General features: G+C 40.1%; 1 protein-coding gene across 2 annotated transcripts in view; it reads left to right on the forward strand.

Annotated features, from left to right (window-relative positions):
- Positions 1-4,244: 4,244 nt before the first annotated feature.
- LOC111648050 (dual specificity testis-specific protein kinase 1) overlaps positions 4,245-24,112 on the forward strand; it is a 31,122-nt gene continuing 11,254 nt past the window's right edge. The window contains exons 1-5 of one of the 2 annotated variants that reach the window (XM_023397803.2): positions 4,245-4,444; positions 6,682-6,755; positions 20,043-20,236; positions 20,704-20,825; positions 23,933-23,981. In XM_023397803.2, coding sequence (XP_023253571.1) covers positions 6,725-6,755; positions 20,043-20,236; positions 20,704-20,825; positions 23,933-23,981 — 396 coding nt within the window. In that variant the 5' untranslated portion in view covers positions 4,245-4,444; positions 6,682-6,724. The remainder of the gene's footprint in view (positions 4,445-6,681; positions 6,756-20,042; positions 20,237-20,703; positions 20,826-23,932; positions 23,982-24,112) is intronic. The other variant, XM_023397805.2, reaches the window with a different exon arrangement.

The following is a 24,112-nucleotide window of genomic DNA, read 5'->3' on the forward strand; positions in this document are numbered from 1 at the left end:
ACTTCTAAAAACACATTTTGCACCACAAACATCTGAAACTCACATCAGACAAAATTCTGTGTTACGATTCAGTCAGACCTGAACACACAGACATGAGAACACCACCGCAAATACACCTCCAGAATGGTTGTCAGTACATTCGGTGACACATAGCAGAACTTGAAATAGATAATTCAGATCACTTAATTTCAAAAATGTAAACAAACATAGGCTAAAAAAAACTCACTGTATCCATAATATAGAAACTTTATAATAATAATAATAATAAAACTTTATACTTTCAGAAAAAATAAGTTGATTCCAATAAATTCCTGCATGATGTTTCAGATGGATTTCCAGTAGAATAGTTCAAAGCCTTGAAAAATAAGTTCAGTCCATACCTCAATGATTAGGGGTTTGAATGTTAAAGGAACAGTACACAGTGGCAGGCTCTGCTCCACCTAGTGGCTTCTCTTTGATTGGCCACCAAAGGAGATAACATACCTCTGAATAACAATTGGTCCCCCTCTTAAAAAGCTGGGTTAATCTTAAACCAGTCACAAAGTGCATTAAGGAAGACTTGCACTTGTTTCCTGGTTAGAGAGGATAAGTGCGCTCAAAATGAACATGTCACATGTTGTTGTACCTCCTAAAGATGTTGCCAAACTCAGTTCCCAACAGCATTTTTTTTTTTTTTTAATGTATATAAAATGTTCACACAATTCATTTGGCAGGGTTAGAATGAAAAGATGAATTACAGAGAGGCAAATAACACAGATATGAATGAGTGAATCCAGATAATGACACAAACACATGGATTAATAATGAGTCTGTTAACACTAACGTTGGCCATGTGGCAAAACTTCCAAAAAGCTCCTTTAAAAAAAAAAAAAAAGGCCTGTTGCATATCACATCAACAGATTGGATGATGGTGACCTACGGAGAGCAGAAGGTAACAGCGTTAGCTGCTGTGTATTGACTGGCCTGCTGACTGATGACTGCAGTGGAGCAGGTGAGTGGGCTCAGAAATAGACGGGTGCTGCTTCATGATTCAGCAGTGAGGCTGAGTGTCAGAAGATGGCAGCTGCTGGTGTATTTAATCACAGAAGGAGAAGGCTGATATTGTATGTGGTGCCAGTGTTGGCCCACCCTTGCAAGAAACACAGCGCACCGTCTTGGTAATACTGACAATCCTCAGCGGGGGTGGGGGATCTGACCCACCTGACTGAGACTTGGACCCCCCCAAAAGAGGTAAAAGTAACAGTTCAGGGGGGTTGAAACATTTATCCTACTCACCTGGGCGGCTGTGGCTCAGGAGGTAGAGCGGGTCGTCCTCTAATTACAAGGTCAGTTCCTCCGGGTCACATGCCGAAGTGTCCTTTGGCAAGAAACTGAACCCCACATTTCCCCTGATGGCTGTTCCATCAGTGTTTGAGTGTGAATATGAGTGTGATGTATGAATGTGGCAAGTATTGTAAAGCGCTTTGAGTGACCAGTAAGACTAGAAAAATGCTATATAGGTGCAATATATTTTGCGTATTCATGCTTGGATCTTGTTCTAGGATTTCAGACACCCCTAAAGTGGACCGTACCATTTCTAAACTTCGACGTTAGCTGCACATGTCGTCTGCCTACCTGGCTCATGTCAACCCCTACCCTTTTCTGTCATACTTTGAGGTCCTGCCTCTTTTGTCAGGTGCTTGGTGGGCGGGGCATTGATCATCTGCACCAACGTGATCACATGGGCCCGGGTGCTGCCAGCCTTGGCAGTCTCTCTCCCTCTCCTTCCATGGAGGCAGCTTTTTTTGTTAGGATGGTTTAGCTCTTTGTTAGCTCCTTTGTTGTACTTTGTTTTCATGCACTTACACGCATTCACCATGCAAACCCTCCACTCCTGATTCTGCTGATATTCACATATATTATATTGATGATATTCATGGATTGTTGTTTTATGTTCATTCTCAGGTGTTAAATAAATCATTTATTTTTGGCTGCTGGAACTGGTGTATCTTCCATTTTGTCATCGCCTTATGTGCCACGTGGTGACGGTAGCAAAGGGGTGACGCTTGTCTATCATGCAGCGGAGGTGGCGATATGTTGTCGTGGAGAAGAACCCACGCACAGCAGTTCCCTGCCAGTGCTTTTCTGCCAGAGAAAATATGCTCTATTTTGGCTTCCACCAATCTGTGAGAGTAATATCTGGCTCTTTAGCTGCAGATGCTCCGCTAAGTTCACCAGTTAGTTGCATTTCCTTTCTGCTGTTTAGTGCTGGGCAGGTAGTGTGAGGGCAGTCTATTTAAGAACAGCCAGTTCTGTGCATTAATAACTCCAGCAAATGCAAATAAAGAGCATTTTACTCAGAGCATGTTAAGACTGAGCCCTAAAGGGATAGTTTGGGTTATTTGACGTGGGTTGCCAGTTACGAGAGGCACCGTCACAGAGATGTGTTGCCGTGCACGGGGGCCAGCACAAAAAAATGTTTTAGACACTTTTAAAAGACGCCCACTGAAACAATCCAATATCTGTTTAGATGTAGGCTTCATGTAGAATATTTTCAGCGCTTTATCTTCCCGTCAAAACAGAACTTTCTTTTGGCACTACATTTTTTCAACAGCTGAACTATCGTATTCATACACACAAGCGGACCTACAGGATTTAGACAATAGATATTGGATTGTTTCGGCGGGTGTTTGTGGTCTGCAGGTACTACACTGACTATGCATGACTACCTCACACAACCCCATGTCAAATAACCCCAACTATCCCTTTAAAGCAACATTTTCACGACATTGGAGGTGCATGTGAAGGACTCATAACACGTCGCAGCAGATGTTTCCCGCTGGCTGAGCACTGATTTTCACTTAGAAAATTGGTCGAGTTCCTCTTTAATAATCAAGCAATTAAGTGAACACCTGCAGGGTCCCATCATGGTCATAATTCCTGTCTCAAAAATTAAAAAAATATAAATGAGGCATTAAACACATTCAAGTGTGTGGCATAAATAAAACATGAACATCCATCTAATGATCAATCTGAGAATGAAAATAATTATTTGGTTGACTTGCTAACAACCAGCCTGCCTTAAACGTGTTGTTAAATGCATATACTTATACAGTGTTAGCATGTTAACAAGCTCCATCATGCTCGCGAGTTCTCCGCATGTCTGCATTTTGTTATTTACTGTACATATTAAAGTGATATGAAGCTCCAGCTCAGCAGCTTAAATTAGCCTGTATTGTTGTGTTCCTTTTCTCATTTCACCATGTAAAGCTCTCCTCCATTCTCCACAGTGTCCATTTGTCTGTTATTTGTGTGCCTTCTGTTCCAGTCTATTCATTTCCCACACTGACTGAGTGGGAGTTTAAGCTCTGGGCCAGAGCTCTACATTGTTCAAAACACTCCCACCTCTGTGCTGTGCTGTATCTAGATACTTCTGATCAGCACAAACAGCTTTCCGAAGAGACTGTACTTCATTTCCAATGGCCATTATGAGGCATTATACACTAATGTTTGGAGTATAATAAAGACTACATGCTTTTATTGTGAGCTTATTCCTTAAGTGGGGGCCTGAAGGGGTCCTGAAAGGATTCAAAAGTGCTCAGAAAAAAGCAATATATATGAATAAATGAATAAATAAGCATCTATCTGCCATCATAGATTTTTAAATTCTATCATTTTTTTTAATGAATTCATGAATGTATTTTTGAATAATGAACTGACTTTCAGGTTTGATGTTTTATGTTGTTTTTGCAAACCTCTTTTTAAATTGAGCTATTTATTGATCATTTATTTGTAAATTGTTTTTTATAGTTCCTCTTCTTATTACCTAGTTCTAAAAAAAAAAAAAAAATCAAAATAATTAAAAAAAAGAGGATTCTAGTTTTAGTGTTTCTGTATTAACAAGATAGTTATCTTGTTAATTCAGAAAAACGGAGCAGACTTTTTTTCTCAAGTGAATGCATTACACTTCTGTAATTACCCATTCAAATATCAATGCGTTAATTACTTTATAACTTAGTATAATTATTAAGCAATGAACACATTCATTTGTAAACAAATTTATTAAGGCATATTTTTAATGCACAATCATTTATTAATTGATGAAATGCTTTATTACTATTTCCGTTACACTTGTGGTCCTCTATACCTAGACCGAGGAGCACCCACAGACTTTGACAGGCTGCCTGCCGCTGCCGTGGGTGGAGTTAAATTCCCCCGACGTGCGGGTGAAGCTGGTTCCTAAGACAACCCATAAAACATGCATTTGCATTTGCGAGGCTTGTTTCGACCACCACATCCACAGAGAAGTGAGCTGCCGCAGCAGAGCAGAGAGTCTTCAAACAACCGGGACTTCCTGCACAAACAGCAAAAACTAGACCGGATATATGATGCGTAATACTTTATCAAGAATTTAAACCTTGAGCTGTCTTTTTTTTACCCACAACGACGCTGGGACTGAATCTATGTAAGTAGACTGTTGCAAGCCTTTTGTTTTCTTCTGTCTTTAAAGTTTAAAACTGTCTGCTATAAAACTGAAGAAGAAGAAGCCTGTCATAGATTAAATCAGACAGATATCATGTCCAAATGGGGGCATCTCAAGTCTGCTGAAAGATATTCTCCCACCCAAGGCAAATGTTTATTTGATTTTAATGTAGCACCATCAAGTATGCAAAATGTATTATTAATGAATCAATGAAATTGCTAAAACACATTATAATTATTGCAGAAACATTACAACTCCAGGTTCAAAAACCTTGTTGTAGCAGTAGGTGTAATGTTGATAACTTTCCAGGTTGGTAAAATACCTGGGTTCATCAAACTCTGCAGACAGTGAATCCCTAAAATCAAATCCTTCATTCACATTCTCTGCGTAGTTTCTTCTGCCTCTCTCTCTGAGACGACAGGCCTCAACAAAGAATAAAAAAGACTGATGAGGTAAACAAAGGCGTGACACTGGAGTTAACAAACATGTTGGACCAGTTTAAAGTTGAAGTTCCTGCAAAATGTGATATTGTATTTGATATATTGATATATATATATATATATATATATATATATATATATATATATAATTTAGAGGGAGGAGTGCTCAGCCTACTGCTGATGTCACACGGCCAGATTGTGTGACCTGTAGCAGTGCAACAAGGAGTTTACCTTCAGATAAGGTTAAGTGCCATTACGTAAACAGCAGGGAATTATTTTACTGAAATGCAATTAAAGATAAAGTTGAATAGATATTTTCACTGTGTTTTTTCTACCTAAGCTTCACAGGTACCTGCAGCTGTAGCTCAGCCCCCCAGTGAGGAGCAAACCAAGCAAAATGAACAATTAGTGAGGAGAGGTTTAATGAATGTCCCAGAGCAGTGACAAAATATGTGGTGAAAGCACCACGCTCCTTCAGCTCAGCAGAATGTCAAGTCAAGTCGAGTCAAGTCTCACTTTTATTAAGTTATCTCAGGGCACTTTTCATATTGAGCATGTCCTGATATGCCCTCCATGAGCAAGCATGTGGCAACAGTGGCAAAGAAAAAACAAACATATCATGGTGTGATAAAGTTGTTTAGACGTTTCGCAGACACTGAGCAACATTACAATTATTTAGGAGTTGTGTGTCTGGTGACCTGATGTAATGACCTGAATGTAAGACCAATATTCTCACTTTTTGGCTCTAGTTTGGTCTCCACCTGCAACTGAGAAAAATATTTGGCTGCTAAATGCAACACTGCGTCACTATCACAGTAAAAATAGTCATGTGATCCATTTTCAATACAAAAATATTTAGGCTCGTCAATATTTCCAATATGTTAGGCAATAAATACCAAGAAATTTTAGCACATAACTGTCAAAGTAGATTTGTAATACCTACTCAGAGAGAATTTGCAGGTTGTTTTTTCCATTGAAAAATGTCCCTCTTTGTATGGTTGCATGGTTGCAGTTCTTAAAGTAAACAGACCTAAAGGGATAGTATTAAGATCTGTTTGTAATGTGGGTATATACCGGCAATATTATTTGATTTGTTTGAATTCTAAAAATAGCTTATTGGCCTCAAAAATCCAGTATGGGTGGGGCTATAGTAGAAACATTGGGACTCTGGCCAAAGAGGGTTTGAGGAACGTTTGTGTGACTCAACAGCAGCCCGAACCTCATTCACAGCCCAGGTCTCCCTAATGGGTTTATCCGTCTTTCTGTTCATTTTTTTCTGACTTTTCTCAGATGTTTGCTTTTTTCATTTTGGTAGACTGGAAAGTTTACATCTTTACATCTCTGAAATCCTCCTGAAGAGACAGTCCGAGAAGGAAAAATACTCTTTGATTGAACTCTTGATATATCTATCATGAGGATTTAAAGTTGGGAACCACTGCTATTTAAGGATAAAAACATTTCTGAAGTGCAGTCCCTGTAGGGTTATTCTATAGTGATATATATTTTAACAGCAGAGGATCAGTTCGTTTGTTTTTTACATTTTTTATCTTTTGTAGAAACCTAATATAATACAATACAACAGGTGAAAGCTATCTTTTCCAAAGCATTAATACTGTCACAGGGAAATAAACTAATGTGACATATTTGAAATCAGCAATACACATTGTCTCATGTCTGCATTAATGTTAGTTTTCAATGTTGCTTGCTTGACAGTCGATGTGTTGTACTTTGTCTGTGGTTTTGCTTATGTCTTGTTGCATGTATGTGGTTCCTCCTCAGTTTCTGCACAGAGACCTCTTGAGTTTGTCCCATCACCCACAAGATGCATATGAATAGCTTATTAAATCAATGGAGTAAGTACTAAGAGATTCAAATACTTCTTCAACTCTTCTTCATAGTGTTTACTTTGCATTTCTTACAGTAATTCACCAAGCAGAAGTGATTTAAATTACTTTTATATGTAGACTCACTCAATAGTAATCTGACACTCAACTGAGAAACCACAACTTTGTCAGCTGACTTGATTTGTGTGCGCAGCGCTGCATTGCTTGCTGTCAGTGTGTCACATCCGTTACAGTCATTGATTTGTTTCTTCTTAACCTTTTACCTCTTTTTCAGAGAATCTATTTTAGGCTTGAGCTCAACTAGTATTGCCAAGTAGTTTTGAGCAGTAGATAAATATGGAATCCCAAAGTGTTCAATTCATAAATAAAGGAGACATTAAGAAATACCTAAGTTGTCGTTGTATGAACAAACTGTGTAAAATACAAATGAACCAACAATTTGTAGCCGTAGCTTAACAAGGCCACTCATGCTACCTGGCTAGCTGGCTAACTAGCTAGGTGTGCTTGAGCTTGGTTATACTTCATCAAATTGAAAGGTCAGTTTTAGCAGTGCTCACTAGCTTCTGTTGGCTAGAGTGACCACAGAGAAAGACTGCCCTTTTTACTCTCTATAGACTTGTGTTTCTTTCTCTGAGGAACATCTTTAGATTCAAAACGCTAGCCCTGAATTCACCAGCTAACGTTAGCTGCTGCTGTTAATACTGTCTCTGGCGCTCATAACCCCTCCTAGCTGGTTAGCCTGCTGGGCAGGCAGCATGTTATTGGAAGCGTTATTGAGATAAATGATAATAAAAGAATAATAGGAAAAGTTTCTTTATTGGAGGCGGCATTTTGCCTTTATTCAGACAGTCAGTGCAAAGAGTGACAGGAAGTGTGGGAGGACAGAGGGGGAAGACATGCAACAGGGGCCCTCTGGTTGGTACTTGAGCCGCGGGTGTTGCATGCACCTCAACCATTCAACCATCAGCTTACCCGCACTAACTAGCTGAAACTGGCACTTTGAGAGGTGTTACTGTGAAATACGCCAGTATGAAAACAGAGCTGAAAATTTCAAATATGAAGTAAAAATGAAGTTGTTCTTATTTAGATAGAAACAGAGTATTATAGTGTTTATTATATATTATAATATATTATATATATATATTTAGTGAATATAACACTCTGTTATCATGTAAATAATAACATTCTTATGTAAATAAGAAGAATGTTAAAAAACATTCAATAATGAGTTGAGTATTAAGAATTTCTTAAATTATTGTTTTATTCATGTATTTTACACTTTTTCTTTCTATTCTTTTTAAATATTGTAATTAATTCAAAACACTTTGGTACTCTTCATGTACAGTTTGCATAGATCATATAGCAGTTTTCCTGAGCTCCAGGGATTGTTCTCTCTTGCTGTGTGATTGAGAAATACAGCTAGGCATCACATTATGCTGATCCTAGTCCAAAACCAACACCTGCATCTGACAGTTTCCATTTGACATCAAGAACCACATGTAACTGGAGGACTGTTTTTGGTGACCTCTGGCTTGTGTGTTTTTTATTTATTATGTGACATGATCCAGATCAGTAGTCAATAATATTGTCTAGCCATTTACACTTTATCGAATTAAGTAAAATCCAAAGTATATTTAATAGTAAGTACATCAAGTAGGTGTCAATTGCATGAGGCTAAAAAAAAATATTTTTTCCTGAAATACAGTACATGGTTAGCTCTGTTGGTGGCTGTTTGCATTGTAATGAGGACTGGCTCAAGGTCTAATTTACCAACTTTTTATTTACCTTCACACTGTTTCTGTACACATTACATGCCTGGGAAGCTTGGTTACTTAGCTACAAGGTTCACTGGCTGTGTAGGCTGCAGCCAGCCTTTGAAAACAGTTTTTAGCAAACCATCTGCGCTGCCTCTCGATCCCTCACTGAGGACTATGGAATATTATATCATTCAAAAAGACAAGACATAGGTCTTGTATCTATAATTTTAATTTTGTAAGCTTGTATATATTTGTATCTTCCTACATGTACATTCTTTTTGAGGCTTTTAATCTCACTTTCACAAGCTGTGAGGCAGAAAAACATGCGGGTGTGTATGTGTGAGCTCACAGAGCTTTGACAGGTTTACAACATGGTAAAGTTTCATGAGCAGAGCTTTATAAAAGAATCACACAGCCTGAGAGGGAAGGACATTCAACTTCTGACCAATCGATGTCTTAACACGTGTCATAAAATACAACCTAACACCTACCACTGGTGTTACGCTGTATTCTATGACCCATCAGATATCGCTTGTTCTGCTTACAGGGCAGTGTTTCCCACACATAGACTTTACTTGGATGGGCTGCGCAGGTGTATTAATGGCGGCCCAACTGTGTCTGGCAAAGCGTTATTATATATATTTCTATGTCTCCATGGCAGCGACAGCCAGAACCGGAGGCATATTGTTTTCAGGTTGTCTGTCCCACTCTCTTGGATGCGATATCGTATCGATATAATGCCTTGATGGAACTTCTTCAAGTTTGGCACAAACATTGACTACAATGCCAGGACAAACTGATTCAGTTTTGGTTGTCAAAGGTCAAAGTTCAAGGTCACAGCGACCTCACAAATACTTTTTTAACCATTAAACAAAACTTCACACAGCAATTACGACAAAATTTCACACAAATGAACCATGATTATTCATCTGAGACAACAACACTGTCCACAATCAAATATAGTGGAGGATCTCCCTTTGCTCTTCCTCTCCTGTACCTGAGGCCTGTACTATGAAGCAAGTTCAACATACCCAGGATATTTTTTCATTATGTTGACTTAAAAGAACCTAACATTGTCCGTCCTGGATAAGTTGTACTAAAAACTAAGCTGGTTATCAACTGGCTCAGGTAACTCTGGGTTTACTTATCCTAGCTACAAGTGCGTTTATGTGTAGTTGTTTTTTATAGGCAACACCATCAGAGCCGTGAATAAAGGATTTATTATGATATGAGAAGAAAAGCTGATACCTCCAAGTTGCCTAAATTCAGTTGAAGCGACATCCCAAAGTGATATTCAATGAAATGAAATGTAAACAATATTATCACATGACCAGAGTAGAAAAGAAACACTAGAAATAATTTACAACTATTTAAGTCCAGCTGAGGATATACTGAGTTTCCTACTGAGTATTTTCACCTTTTTGTCTATGAACAAACTATTAAAAATGTGATGCAGAAAAAAGTTAAAGTAATGTCAGACTGTTGCTGCTGCCAAAGCAGAGAGTAGAGAGGACTTGTTACTGAAAGATAATAATACTTAGTTATGTTGCTACTGTAACACCTGTTATTGGGTGTTGAGTTTTCCATGCTTCAAATGCTGCAACCAGGTTATCTTTGGTCAAATGTTCTCATTTTTGGCTCGAACACGGGATGACTTCAGTGTTGGGGTGGTGGGGGTGATGGTGGTGGTGGGAGGCAGTAGAAAGGGACATACATTGTAGAGATGCAGTGGAGATACATTGTGCTGTTTGCACATTTTGTTTGACCTCCAACACTGTCTCCAGCCCACTCGCCCATCTCTACAAGTGGCATATTGTTTTCAAACAGGATTATGCCTATGCAGAAAAAAATTTGAGCCAATTCTCTGCCAATGTTTCCACAATGTTTCCGCAAGCAGCCAGGGTGGCATTCTGTTTTGGGATAGAATTTGCACTGTTTGTTTGGATGCCATGCATAGACTCTCCAGTTCCCAGATGGCCCTGCATGCATTTGGAAAAATGCAATGATTTAAGTTGTTCATTATGACTGTTTCCAAATGGGCACAACACAATCCCCAAGGCTTGCTTGATCTTTTTCCAAATTTTTATGCCTCCACACGCAGCCAGAGCCGGTGGCATATTGTTTTTGAGTTGTCTCTACATCCATTTGTCCTGTTCTCGCAGACAGCTTTGTTAGTTGACTTGATGTATATGTGCAGAGCTGCTTTGCTTGCTGTCAGTGTCTCACATCCATTTCAGCAGTGATATGTTAAATCAGTTATTGTTTTGTTTCTGCTTTTCCTCTTATGAAATCCCTCTTGTTCAGAGAATCTACTTTAGGCTTGAGCTCAACTACTATTGTCAAGGATTTTCAAGTAGTAGATAAATATGGAATCCCAAAGTATTAAGTTCATGAATAAAACAAAAGAGACATTATAAATCATACTTGTGTAAAATACAAATGAATTGACAATTTGTAGACGTAGCTTAACAAGGCTAATTATGCTACCTAGCTTGCTGGCTAACTACCCAGGTGTGCTTGTCAGCTTGGATATACTCAGCATAGACATATACATATTATACATAGAGGCCAACGTTGCTGCCATATTGAACCGGGCAAGACTTCTCTGTAAACAAATATAATGGAGGAGCTACAGTTTTTCTGGATCAAAAACACTATAATGTGTATATTTCTAAACCGATTTCAATTAGTCATTTTTATATTCAAGCTTTATGATCTATGTGGAGTACGTAAAGTAGTAAGTAAAAGTTCAGTTGGACTCAAGGAACTGGTTACATGTTGGTTGCCAAGGTCACGGTGACTTCACAAAACATGATTATGGCCATTAGATTTTAAATTTTTCAAAGGTCATTGTCAGTGTGCCCTCACAAAACACTTTTTAGCCATTCCTCAAAACTTCACAGAGCAATTATGACAAGATTTCACAGAAATGGTTCCTATTTTCTATGAGTCTGGATAAACAGGGATGTAATCTGAAACTAGTCTGAGTGGCGGAGGTGTGCATTTGTGAGGCGGTGATTGTAGTTATCCATTTTTTTTTTTAGAATAGGTCTCACATGTGGGATTACAAGAAGTTGAAAAGATGCTAACATGCACTCCCCAAATGTTTACCACTACCATCCCTTCAGCAAAAACAAAGAATGTGTACTGTAACCCCCTCCCTTTTCTGACCACCAACCCCCCCCCAATCCCATTTTATAATTTATGTCCAGCTCCTTAGCACAGCACTTCAACTCAGCGTGTGCATAACTGTTTCGTCTTCTTCCCTCCGATTTAGTGCTGGGATTGCAACAATAACCACATTACCACTTCCCCATGGTATTAGGTGGTGTACCGCAGGGCGGAGGACATTACAGCTGTGACCCTAATAACAGCTTTCTGTTGTATCTGAGAGTGTTTCCATCTTCATGTTGGTTATGACGTAGGTGTTGTGTAATCAGAATCATAAACAGTGTTTACTATCTGTTCTCTAAATTATCCTGTTTATTTGGTTTGAGACTTGGATGTTCCAGTATAAAGAGACACAGAAAAACAGACAGTGTGAGTTTACTCTTGCGGCTCATGAGCTGACCACAGAAATACTTTCCAGGTAAGAAAAAACAAAACGGTGTAACCTGAGCTTTAGCGAGGTAAATGACGACAGTGTGTGAGGTCAACGGAGCGGAAGAAACAGAAGAAGAAATGTATAATGTATCATATCCTGAGTGACAAGGGATTGTTCCAAGGAAAGACCCCAGAGCAAGCAAACTCTTTCATCAGCTGGTTGAGTAAGTTGCCAGTGAGCCAAATTTGATGCTTGTTTGAGCGCATCCAAAAGTATCTAATAGCTTTTACACGTAGAAAACGCTGGCTAAATTTTAAGTCCAGGAAACACACGGGCTTCAGAGAGTTTTGTGCTTGCTTTTAAGCCACTTACAGAATCTATATTTGTTTGAATACCAGGTTTTAAATGACTTTCCTGTGGAGATTTGTTACAGCAGTTACAGTGGTTTACTGGTTAATGTAGCAGCAGCCTTTCTGACAGCATACACCTTATCCATAGACAGTAAGTCAGTCATGGTGAACAGTGATTGCAACGCCTGTGCTGCTGTGTCATGCTTCGCTCATTATCTGAAGTGAAGTTTTGCTTCCTCACTGGAGTTCTGTGGAAGTGCAGGAACAGTGCGCATATTAGCCTGGAGTTATCCTACCATTATTGTCATTACCATTCATTACATACTGTTTACAAGACCAAGTCAATATTGCATTAGTTGGAAATGGATTCAGACTGATTGATCTGCAGTAGTGCTTCCCATGGATCCCTGCACATATAGCAGGACATTGCCTCAGGCTCACAGCACTGAGCATGAGGATTGCTATTTTTAAAGCCGGCGCCCAAATTAGTCATGCAGTATGATCTCTGGGTGACATCAGCATGAAGGTCTAGTATACCAAATGGCTTGACCTATTTTATGTTGTGTGTCATTGATATGTAGCCGGTTGCAACACCTCTAAGCAAGGCACATTGACAGAGGCGGCTCTAAGGATTTTTAACTGGGGTCAACTGTGGCCCAGGGGTGTGTAGAGGTGGCACAATGTGTTGTGCACATGTGGAGTTATATGCATTGATATTCTTATGATTATAGGCTAAAACATAAATTATTATATACAAAAGTTAGCAACTCATCATTGTTGCATCCACCATCAACTGTGGCTGACGGCTGCGGGGAACCTTATTCATCTGATGTGAGCCCATCCAGCATGAAACTGCTTTCCATCTCTGCCCTCCACAGAAGAAGGCATAGCTCTGAGGCGAACATCACCTCGCTTAGCAAAATCCATAAAGCAATTAACGGCTACTGTGGCTTGGCACAGGCCAGTTTTAGGGCTCAGCTTTAATGTATGCAGCTACAGCCAAAAAATATCAGGACTAGAGGGCTGTTGAAGGTAGATTAATGCTCCGCTATGGAGCAATTGCCAGCGTTGTCCACATATTTTATGCTTGAAGTCACTGGGCCTCATAGGATGCTGTTACTCACCTAAAACCTGAATCCAAGACTTAGTTGGCATTAATTAATTTCCAGTTTTGCTACGGAGTGCAACACATCAACACAAGTTATCCACATTTGTGTGCTTTGATATTTAGGGTCTCAGGCAGTGCGTGTCCTTGTGGAGGTGTGAACTCATAACTGAGTCACCACCTTGACATCACGTGAAGGTAACAGGGTCCTCCATGACACATCAGAAGCCTTTGGTTTTAAGTGCATAAACACACACATATATACATTCCCTCTGTTTTGAGCTAATATCACATGTCTGTATGATCTTTTTAAAATTCCTCAGAGAGGATCCTTGTGTTGAGAAATGAAGCTCTGGGGAAAAATCTCACTTTGGTGTGAACTGATTTTTTTTCTGTGAAACGTTCATGGGCTGACATTCCTTATCAGCTGAGTGGATGTCAGCGCGGCGATGGCCAGCCCTGATATTCCTGTTGACGCTGTGCTTGGTCAGACGTAGGTGAAACTCACAGCAGGTTGTGATAAGCGCCCTTCACCATTTGACAAGACATACAGTACTTCCTGTGTGTGGCTTGTGTAACTTTCCAGCCCTACGTGTGAAAACGCGCAGACAGAGCTGGTAAAGAAACGCTTCTCGGAGAAGCTGACAACACAGCAGCCAAGAAAAGCAAACTAAGTGCGAAACGGGGTGTGGAGTGGAGAAATGGAGACTGAGAAAGGAGGGGAGACACAAACTGCAAAGCGTGTCTATCTTCAGCAGCAACAATGAAAATGAAAAGGAAGTTAAAAAGTCTGTCAATGCCGAGAGATGTGAGATACAGATAGAAAGGACAAATTATCTCTCCCGGTTTTAGATGTTTTAACTTGTTTTAAAATACAAAGCTAATCAATATTTTATTATCAATAAATAGAATTAACTGCATAGTGTGAAAAGGTGCTGCTCATAATGATAACCAGGGTTCCAATTTCGGGGGTGCTGGTGGTGGTGGGGCTTAGGAGGGTGATAATGGCCTAAAGGATGTAAAAACAGGGATCAAAAGTCCTTCTCATCATATTACAATATATATTGCATGTTCATGTCAGGAAGAATCCTGTGATACGATTTCAGACACCCCTAAAGTGGACTGTACCATCTCTTAATCTTCACATTAGTTGAATGTATCATCTGCCTGCCGCAGAGGCTTGTGCAGGTAAATCTAAGTAGCTGTACCTTACTATATAGCTAGGGTTATCACCTTTGATCCATCCCTCCCTCCTTCATTTTTTAAAGTTTTATTTTATTTTAATTATTTTTGGGGGGCATTTTTGCCTTTAAGTCAGCAAGTGCAGCAAAGGAGCACAGGAAGGAAAACAAACTGTAGGTGGCAAGACACAGGAGCCCGGCTTTGATCCTGAGGAGTGCAGCAATATATTTTCTGACAAGCAGCTAAAACTATGCCCACATTTCCCTGCAACTTTACAGCTACTAACTGTAACTCTGCTCCTGTCACCAGCCTCACCGTCACGTACATCGCTGCTCTCGCTCCACCGCTCACACCCGACGCACAGAGCTATAATGGAGCCACGCCACTTGTATAACATTTAGTAAATATGATGCACAGCTCCTTATGGAAAACAGTGATTACAGCCAAACTTTAGCCAAACTTTTATTTTCACTGCACGTAGATCAGATACCCTTGAATATAGAAATGACTCATTGAAATCGATTGAGAAATATTAAATGTTATAGAGCTTTATATCCATAAAAACTGCAGCTCCTCCGTTGTCCAGACCAATATGGCGGCCAAAGGCTCAGAAATTGTATAGGAAGTGGTGGAAAGTACATTTTGAGGTATTTCCATTTTATGCTACTTTATACTTCCATTCCACTACATGTATTTGTTTCAGTTAAACAAGCAAGATACTGTAAGGGTTGTAACACTGCACTGCGAGCCCCTGCACTGGCCTGGAGACAAAGTCGACCCCACCGATCGTCTTTGTATAATTTGCACTCTTGATGATAACCCCACAGAGAACTGTTACCCAACTCTGCAGTTCCCCTCAGCTCTATGGGGAGTTTTAGTGTCTTTTAGTTGAATTGTTTTGGTTGTAAGGCCTGAAACTTTGCTGTTTTTGTTCAGTTTATCAGCTCTCATCAGCATTGTTTCCAGACACAACAGGCATCTTCTGGTGAACATAGCAGAACATTTAGCAACACAAAGGGCCAGATATTCATCACTGTTTTGTTGACGCACATGCCCACGCTTAGGCATGCTACATATAGCTAGCAAGATGTATTCAGACAGAAGAAACAACATGGTTGGTAGGATGACATGATGGGATTGAAGCGTTTGACAGGGAAGGAAAAAAAAAGATCCTCATCAAGCAAATGCATCAGTCAAATCCAAAATATGACACAGCCTGTATTTGACTCATTTTATTGAACCAATTTGCATAACAGAAACTCATGAAAACCATGCATCAAAAGAAACATGTAGTTTATGTTCTTGATTTAAGACATGTTTTGGGATGTCTTAACTATTGCCTTACATATTGCTTAATTAAACTATCGAAGGGCTGTGGGTAAAGCAAGAGCACGGGGACAACTTCTCTGTACAGGTCAATCCATCTTTATTAATTCCCGGAGAACCCAACCTAGGAAGACCGAACACTGACTACCAAAGTGACATGTCACCTCTTACATATCCCTCCGCCACTCCTAATCATAACTCACATTACCTGCCACTAAAGTGCGCCGTATTATATAGTTCCAGATTAAACTTAAACAGCAGAATACAATATTTATAAATGTAGTTACAAATAATTAAATTATGTGGACTCAAAATAATGAACAATGCAAAATAAGGCAATCTGTTGAATATGTCCTCACAAGAATAAATCTCATCTTACATTGATAATGTTATTTCAGTTAGATTAAACTGGGCTCCCTTTGCTGCTGGTTTTCTCAACTTTTTACATTATAATGTCATAAAAATGCAGGTAAAGCAAATTTTTAGTGGGCATGACATTTTTTTGGCTTTTTTTCTTTTTAGTAAAAAAAAAAGTTTGGGAGCCTGTGCTATTTCCTGCAGTGCAGAGAGAAAGGAAGGAGCGGCGAAGGACTCAGACAGCAGAAAGTCGACAGAGCGAGTGACAGCTAGATGATAGGGCTGCACTGTAAGCGTTTCTCTCTGACAGTGTTGGAGCTGAAAGTGCAGTGATTGTTTAGTCCGGAGCCGAATGAACAAAAGCAGCCTGAATAGCCGGGGTTGATTCTCCCGGTTTGATTGACGAAACCCTTCCAATTGTGTTTGCGTGTCAGCGTGTGCTTTCCACCAGCGTCATTGTAAAGGCGAGAGAGGCTGTTGTCATGGAAAAAACAAAACTCTGACCTTCAGTGTTGTCACACCGTTCCTCTGTGGCTGAAATTAGGTCAGGACTACCCCCTCTGAGGAACAGGGAGCGAGCTTCGCTGTGGTAACTCAAGTTTTTTTCGACACTGCCCTTTAAGCCCAGCCAGGCTGCAAACAATGAAATGATGGCTATTGGTTCAGCATCTGTCTCTCTTCTGGATCTCTCTCCATGAAAAGATATTGCCTGCCTAGTTCATTTTGTGTTTGATTTGTCCAGTGTTTCCAGTTGCTGAATAATTAGAATAGAAGAGTGTCTTTTATCAAGGCCTACTCGTCCTGCAGGCATTGGATGCTGTTTTACATCAGATGTTTTAAGGCATAATTCAACATTTTCGGGAAATATTTGTTTCATTCTTCCTGAGTTAGAGGAGAAGACTCATATCTGTGCATTATCTGTGCTTGCTGGGAGGTGGGTTTTGTTACCCTTTCAGCGGAGCAAAATTAGGTGTTTATGCTAAGCTAAGCTAACCAGCTGCTGGCTGGAGCTTCACATTTAGCAAACATGGCATGTGAGTAGTGTTAGGCTTGGGCAAGAAAACAAAGAAGTGTTTCCAAAAATGTCAACGTGTTCCGATAGTTGTATAACTTTAATCAAACTTGTATAAGTACGAGTCTACAGTCATGCATGTGACATATATTACAACTTGTCAGATAGGATTATAAGGAGGGCTTTACTTTCTTACCTTTTTATATTGAAGCATATTCATAAAGCATGTCTTCTACGTATTCTTATAGGCCTACTACTTATTTTCATTTTTCACACAGATTTTGTCCAAAAAAAAAAAAAATACAATACAAAGATTAATAATCGACTGTGTTTACAGCCGGAGCTGTCTGTCAACAGTTTTACAGGTGTCTCTTTTACTATTGTGGTCTATAGGAAAGAATTTTTGGGATGCAGGGGATTTTTTGCTGCAAGGCAGAGCGGGGGCGCCGTGTCCAGGTCTCAAAATACATCCATGGTTGAATTGCATACTGGTAGCTGTTCGTGAACCATCTTTGTCATGTCAACATGCTCCATTCTCCATGTTGACATGACTGCATCACATCATTTCCAACATTTGTCAGCTGCACATTCATGCTGCCAATCTCCTGTTCTACCACATCCCTATGGTGTTCTGCCGGATTCAGGTCTGGAGACTGGGGGGGTTAGTTTCAATAACATCAGTTTAGTTATTGAAATCCTCCTCCTGAAAACCACTTGTCAAAACAGCTATCAGGGTTTGTTTGGCTAACCTCAGCCGTGCACTGTAGTGGCTCACCACAATATCACACAGGCCTGAGAGAAACGTTGCAAGATTATTAGATTGGTCACGGACCATCCACAGCAGCTCGCCTTTCTCCCCTGCTGCCTGTGGGAGGTTGGTCCTCTGGTGGTTGTGTGGTTGTGGTGTTTCTGACAACGCTTGCTCTGTCTGACAATGACATGTTTAGGATCATTGGTTATATTGTACATCCTCTGATTGATTGGTATTAAGCAGAAAACATTCCCCACACCTGCCTCAGCACAAATCCAGATCCATCAGACCAGGTCTTCACCTGTCCAGTGTTGGTGAGACTGTGTCCACTGCAGCCTCAGGTTTCTCTTCTCGGTGACAGGAAGTGGAAGCTGACTTCTTCTACTGTTGTAGTGCGACCACCTCAAGGTTCAACATGTTTTGCATTCTGAGTTGCTTTTCGGCTCACAACAGCTGTAAAGAGTGGTTATCTAAGTTACCATAGCCTTCCTGTTGGTGGGTATAGATCATTAGCTGACATTATGTGTGTGCAATAAAATGTATTGTAGATGACAGGAAAAATAATTAAATACAAAAATAAATGATGATAATTATTTTACAAATAACTAAAAACATGATCAAAAGTTCTCATGGTCTTACAAAAGTCTACCTTCAATGCACATTTACCATCAGTCTCCTCCACAGCACAGTATGTTTTGTATGACAGAAATAAGATTGTACCTACATTATGTCCGTTGAGGACAAACAGCCCACTTGACCACTCTGAACACTGTGTGTGTGTTCAGTGACCAGCTCTGTTATCCATTGGTCCTGCCTCTATTTTCAGCCTCACATTATTCACCGTCTTCGTTTCAGTCTGTAAAGTGGAGGCACTTTCCCTCATCTGTGCAGCTAATAAGTGGCAGAGTGAAATTAGATCTTTTGTGAGCGTCTCTTTCATCCAGGGCTGCTTTCATACTGTTAAATGCATAAATTGCCCTTTTGGTTTGTCATCATCTTTTGTGCTGATCACTTTAGCAGCAGTGTACAATAAAAATGATTTTAAATATTGTTGGGGTGATACTTTATATAGATATACATGAACGTAGATGTAGATAATCAATATGAATAGTGTGTTGCGAGTTGGTGCTGGTCAATGCCTGCAAGATTATGAGCTGCAGGAGCTTAAACTCTGAGTGAATGAAAGTCAATCACATTAACACATGATGTTCTGGTCCAGTTCGCCCCTCATCAGATTAGATTTGGAATGCATCGCATTATCCCATCAATTTAAAAGGTCGTTCCACAAAATTACAGAATGTTCTCACTTCTAGTGGTGCTGCACCTAGTAAGTACACTTAGCGCCTTGCGGTGGTCTGCCTCCACCACTCAGACTAGTTTCAGGCTACATCCCCGTTGATCCAGAAACACATAAAATATGAACCATTTGTGTGAAATGTTGTCACAATTGCTGTGTGAAGTCTCAAATTATTGCTAAATAATGTTTTGTGCAGTCACACTGACCTTTGACCTTTGACCACCAAATGCATGCCAGTGAATGTTTGTGCCAAATGTAAAGAACTTGCGTCAAGGCGTCACAGAGATATGGTATCCACGAGAATGGGACACAGACAAGCTGAAAACAACATGCCTCCGGCTCTGGCTGTCGCCGGCGTGGAGGCATGAAAGTCAAGTTGAAACAAATGAAACTGAGGGCAGGCTAATACAAGAAAAGAAGGGGTTCATACAACATGTTGTACAACCATGTCAGAAATCAAAAGTGTTTATACCTTAGCATAAATTTTCCATCTCAGAGAGAAGTTCAATTCCTGCTTTCTCACTTCCAAACAGGTCTGTACAGTGATGTAGACCATGTTCCCATTCACCAGAAACTCATTATCATTATTATTATTATGTGTCCCTACTTTCCCAGTGGATATCTCCAGGATGTGTGATGTGGATGTGTCCTCAGAGCCCACCAGCCCCACCCTATATGGTGAGTCTTCAGACAAGTACTACCATGTGGACCGTTGGCAGAAGCTCCGCACCGCCGTCCGCAAACTGGAGTTCTGGGAAAACTTTACTGCTGAGCTAATCGGAAGCGGCTTTTTCTCCAAAGTCTATAAGGTATTCCTTCCGTCCTCTCCCCGTTTTGCCTTGTTGCCAGCCTACGTGTCACTGCCATCAAAGCTTGCTTTGTTCCAACCACTAATTGGGACATTCTTGCCATTCTGTGATTGGCCCACCAGCTTTGGAGACCATGGGGGCGCAATACTCATCCCCAGCTGAGACCTTACATAACTCCTAATGTGAAACCAGTGCTGCAGGAGCAGAAGATTTTAATACTTTTAGACTTTGTCCATGATGAAATGAGCTAGAAAGAGGCCACAGGATGGATGAGTAACTGGGGAAATCAGATCCGTGTCCGTGTCCGAATTGAGTGAACTGGAGAAAGTACAGCTTTGCTCTCTGATTTTGGACTGATGTAAAAATTGAATCAAAATATGAGCAGAAAACACAAATCAGTTTCCTACCTACACCTTCAGAATTTAGTTCAAAAGCTCCTGTCACACTGTCTACACTGTGTCCTTCAGGTGATGCACAACACCAGTCGGAAGGTGATGGTGGTCAAGATCTACAAAAACGATGTGGACCAAGACAGCATCGTCCGAGAGATCAGCCTGCTGCAGAAACTCTCCCACCCCAACATCGTCAGGTAACAGTCTGCTCACATCCCACGTCTACTAAAGCTTTTCTAACGGGTTAAATTCTCCTACAGCAAAAGAAATTGCCTGAGCTTCTCCCTCGCAACAAATTCAGTTTCTCTTCTCTGTCTCTGTCTCTGTCTCTGTCTCTGCCCAAACCCAACCAGACGTCACACTCTCACTTTTCCTTTCATCTCAACTTCTCAGTCTGTGGTGTGGTAGCAGTGTTTACGGCCACCACAATTACAGAGCAGTATAATGATAATACTCTTTAGACTTGTTTATACATACTTAAACTAATAATCAATCCCTCCAGAAAGTTGTGATGCTGCGATCGCAATAATTACTAACACAAATTCAACCAATCCCCGTGAATTCTGCACAACCTTGCATTTTTGTCCAATCACCGCAACTTCATCCATTTCCTGCGGGTTGAACAATGTTTTGCATGAAAGCAGGGTTGAATTGTTTTGTACCACATCCAACATTGAGGTGGAGCCATAGGTGTAGAGCTGCTGGACGCTGCCGGTGCTCCGCTAATGCGGTTGATATTTATCTGCATTTTAAGCGGTTGAAGACCCGATCATCATTAAAGCGTATGTCAAGCAGAGAGCTAATTAAAACAAATGACAATTTTTATGCCATGTGGAAATGAATAGAAACCACAGGCTGCCTGCAATAGTAGGAAAAATATATTAGAAATTATACAGGGATCAGAAATAATCTATTTATAGATTGAGCACACGGAGGCAGTGGAACAGCACGTGCTGCGAATACTCACAACACATCGAAGTGTTTCCAGCAGACATAAAGACGTGACGAGGGAGGCGCCTCGGTGGTTCACCTGGTGAACTTGTTGTTCAATGCTTTTAACTTCACAAGCCACAAAAGCATTGTTCCATCCAGGTCCATCACTTTTTATTGTCCTCTGGAAACTCTTCTGTTGTGTTAGTGTGTGAGTATCTGCAGCACGTGTGTTGTCAAATTGATGAAGATTTTTTCTGAAGTTGCTTGGGTTTTATCTGTTTGCGTGTGTTTTCTTAAGCTGCAGTGTGTTGAGCTCTCAGGGCCACCGTAGGAACAACACATCTTATATAAAGTTGAGCTAGCAAACAGTTTCTTATTTAACACGTCCAACACGCCCAGAGTAACATTATCTGAAAACACTTTATTTTAATTTAAAAAAGTGGAAAATCCAGAAAAAACCTAAAAGAAACTGGTACCAAAAGCTCAAATAGCTTGCCAGTAGAATGTTATTAACTGCATTTACTTTGGTGCCTGTAACACAACTGAGGCACAGCCCTTCTGCAGCCACAGCCAACACAAACCAGACCTTAATACAGGCCCTGTCATCTGCAGCAGTTACATAAGGTGAGAAGCCAGGCAGACATACTGTTTGCCTAAGCAATCTTAACTAAGCTATATAGCAAGGTCAGGGGCAGTAAGTTTATCTGAGTGTAGCTTTTTGTATCTGATGAGGTCATAGTGTTGGTACCTGGTACACACCAAACTAAACCGAACACAGTGTGTGAAAGTTTGTTGAAGCCTTTGTTCTCAGAACACAATGAGGTTGCTTAATTGTTCTTCTATAAAATATCAGATTTGAAAATAATCTGTGATCAGGTTTAAAAATCCTGTCTGAAAAATATAAATAAGTTGATTTAGAGAAATCTAGAATAGAAAAGGGAGAGGTCACTCAATATTTTAAATGTTGTTAAATTTGATATTAAAGCTTTTCATTTATAATAACCTTGTACTACAGCTTGCGTTGAATCATGGTTGTGAAAACAATGATCCCTTTATACATCATTTTATACATAATTTTCTTAAAACTGCAACTTCCAAATTGCATGTTACGAGCATTTATGAGTCTGTTTTGACCTTGTCATTTATCTGCTGGTTTGGGTTCACTTACCCTGAAAAACAGAAACAGGTTGGAAGGCATAGTGAGACTGTTCAGTTAACCAGCTGGGACAAATCTTGAGGAACTCTGAGAACCGTACAAAGCCAGAGCTGTAAGAAAAAAAAGGCCCAGTTGATCCTGGCTGACCATAGTCACCTCCTGATGCTCCCATCTGGTCACAGATATATATATTATGTCCAGATGCAGGACCAATAGATTCAAAAATCCATTTGTTCCTGCGCCCACTGGTTTTTGAATAGTCTTATGTAACTCTGTCTTTTGTGTAAATTGTTTGAGTGTAAGTTGGTGTGTGATTACTGTATTTATTGTAATTAATTACTGCTGGCTGTGCAACAAATTACCCCTAGGGGATAATAAACATTACCTTGAAACTTGAACCTTGAACCTAGAGGACAAACTCAAGGCTAACCGACCCATGAGTACTGAGTTGCCAGTAACGACCACTGAGTATTCATAGGTCAGAAAGTCAACATGCTGATGGGCGTTACAGCTGGTGTGATCCAATCGCAAGATCGTCTCCAGTTTTTCCTATTGTCGAGAAAACCCATAAAAAGAACAAAACCAGCAGTGAGCGCCTCCGACCAGCAAGAGTTGTGTTTGTATCCACAGAGCTCCATTGTTTAAACAGTGAGCCACACTGTTGCACTGGCTGACATGTTCCTTCATTACCATGAACACTCACTCTGTAGTTGATTTTGACTCAATCCCACATACACCGTCCTGCTGCCAGAAATTCTCACGAGAACATCAGATGTGGATTATTTCACAAGTGGAAGTAGTCCCCAACAAATGCACTATTTCCTCTTGTATATTTAATCAGTTTTTAAAGATTCTGGTCCTCAGTAGGAGCCAGTAGACTATAAGAGCCACACACAGGATATGAAAGTAAATATTGAGAGACGGACTAACACATGGTTGGTTTCACCCTTTTCATAGGATTTGTTGAAAACAAGAAAAATAAATGAATATCACCTACATCAGCACATCATGTTTAAAGTATGGTGACAGTTAGCTCATGTTTATCACTTTATCAAAAAGCTGCCAGGATTAACGTCATCGATAAACAAAATGAAAATATACTGTATACATAAGCAATTTAAATAACAAAAAAACATTAAAATTAAAAAATATAAACTATTTTGATGGGAAACATGATGAAAAAGTAATAATACATGTTTTTTCCTCTTATTGTAGATATCTGGGAATCTGTGTTAAAGAAGACAAACTCTATCCGATCTTAGAAGTGAGTCCTACCCTTTTTTTTCTTGTTTGCTCTTGTGTCATTGTTGCGGTGTACGTTCCCAGGCTGGCTTTGTTTTCTGACGTGAGCTGATATTGACAGTGAAATGTTGAGTGAGTTGAGTCAGGTGTTAA

This window comes from Seriola lalandi, unplaced genomic scaffold (genome assembly GCF_002814215.2).
Source record: "Seriola lalandi dorsalis isolate HSWRI2012SDOR001 ecotype SW California unplaced genomic scaffold, Sedor1 jcf7180002054883, whole genome shotgun sequence".
Lineage (NCBI taxonomy): Eukaryota > Metazoa > Chordata > Actinopteri > Carangiformes > Carangidae > Seriola > Seriola lalandi.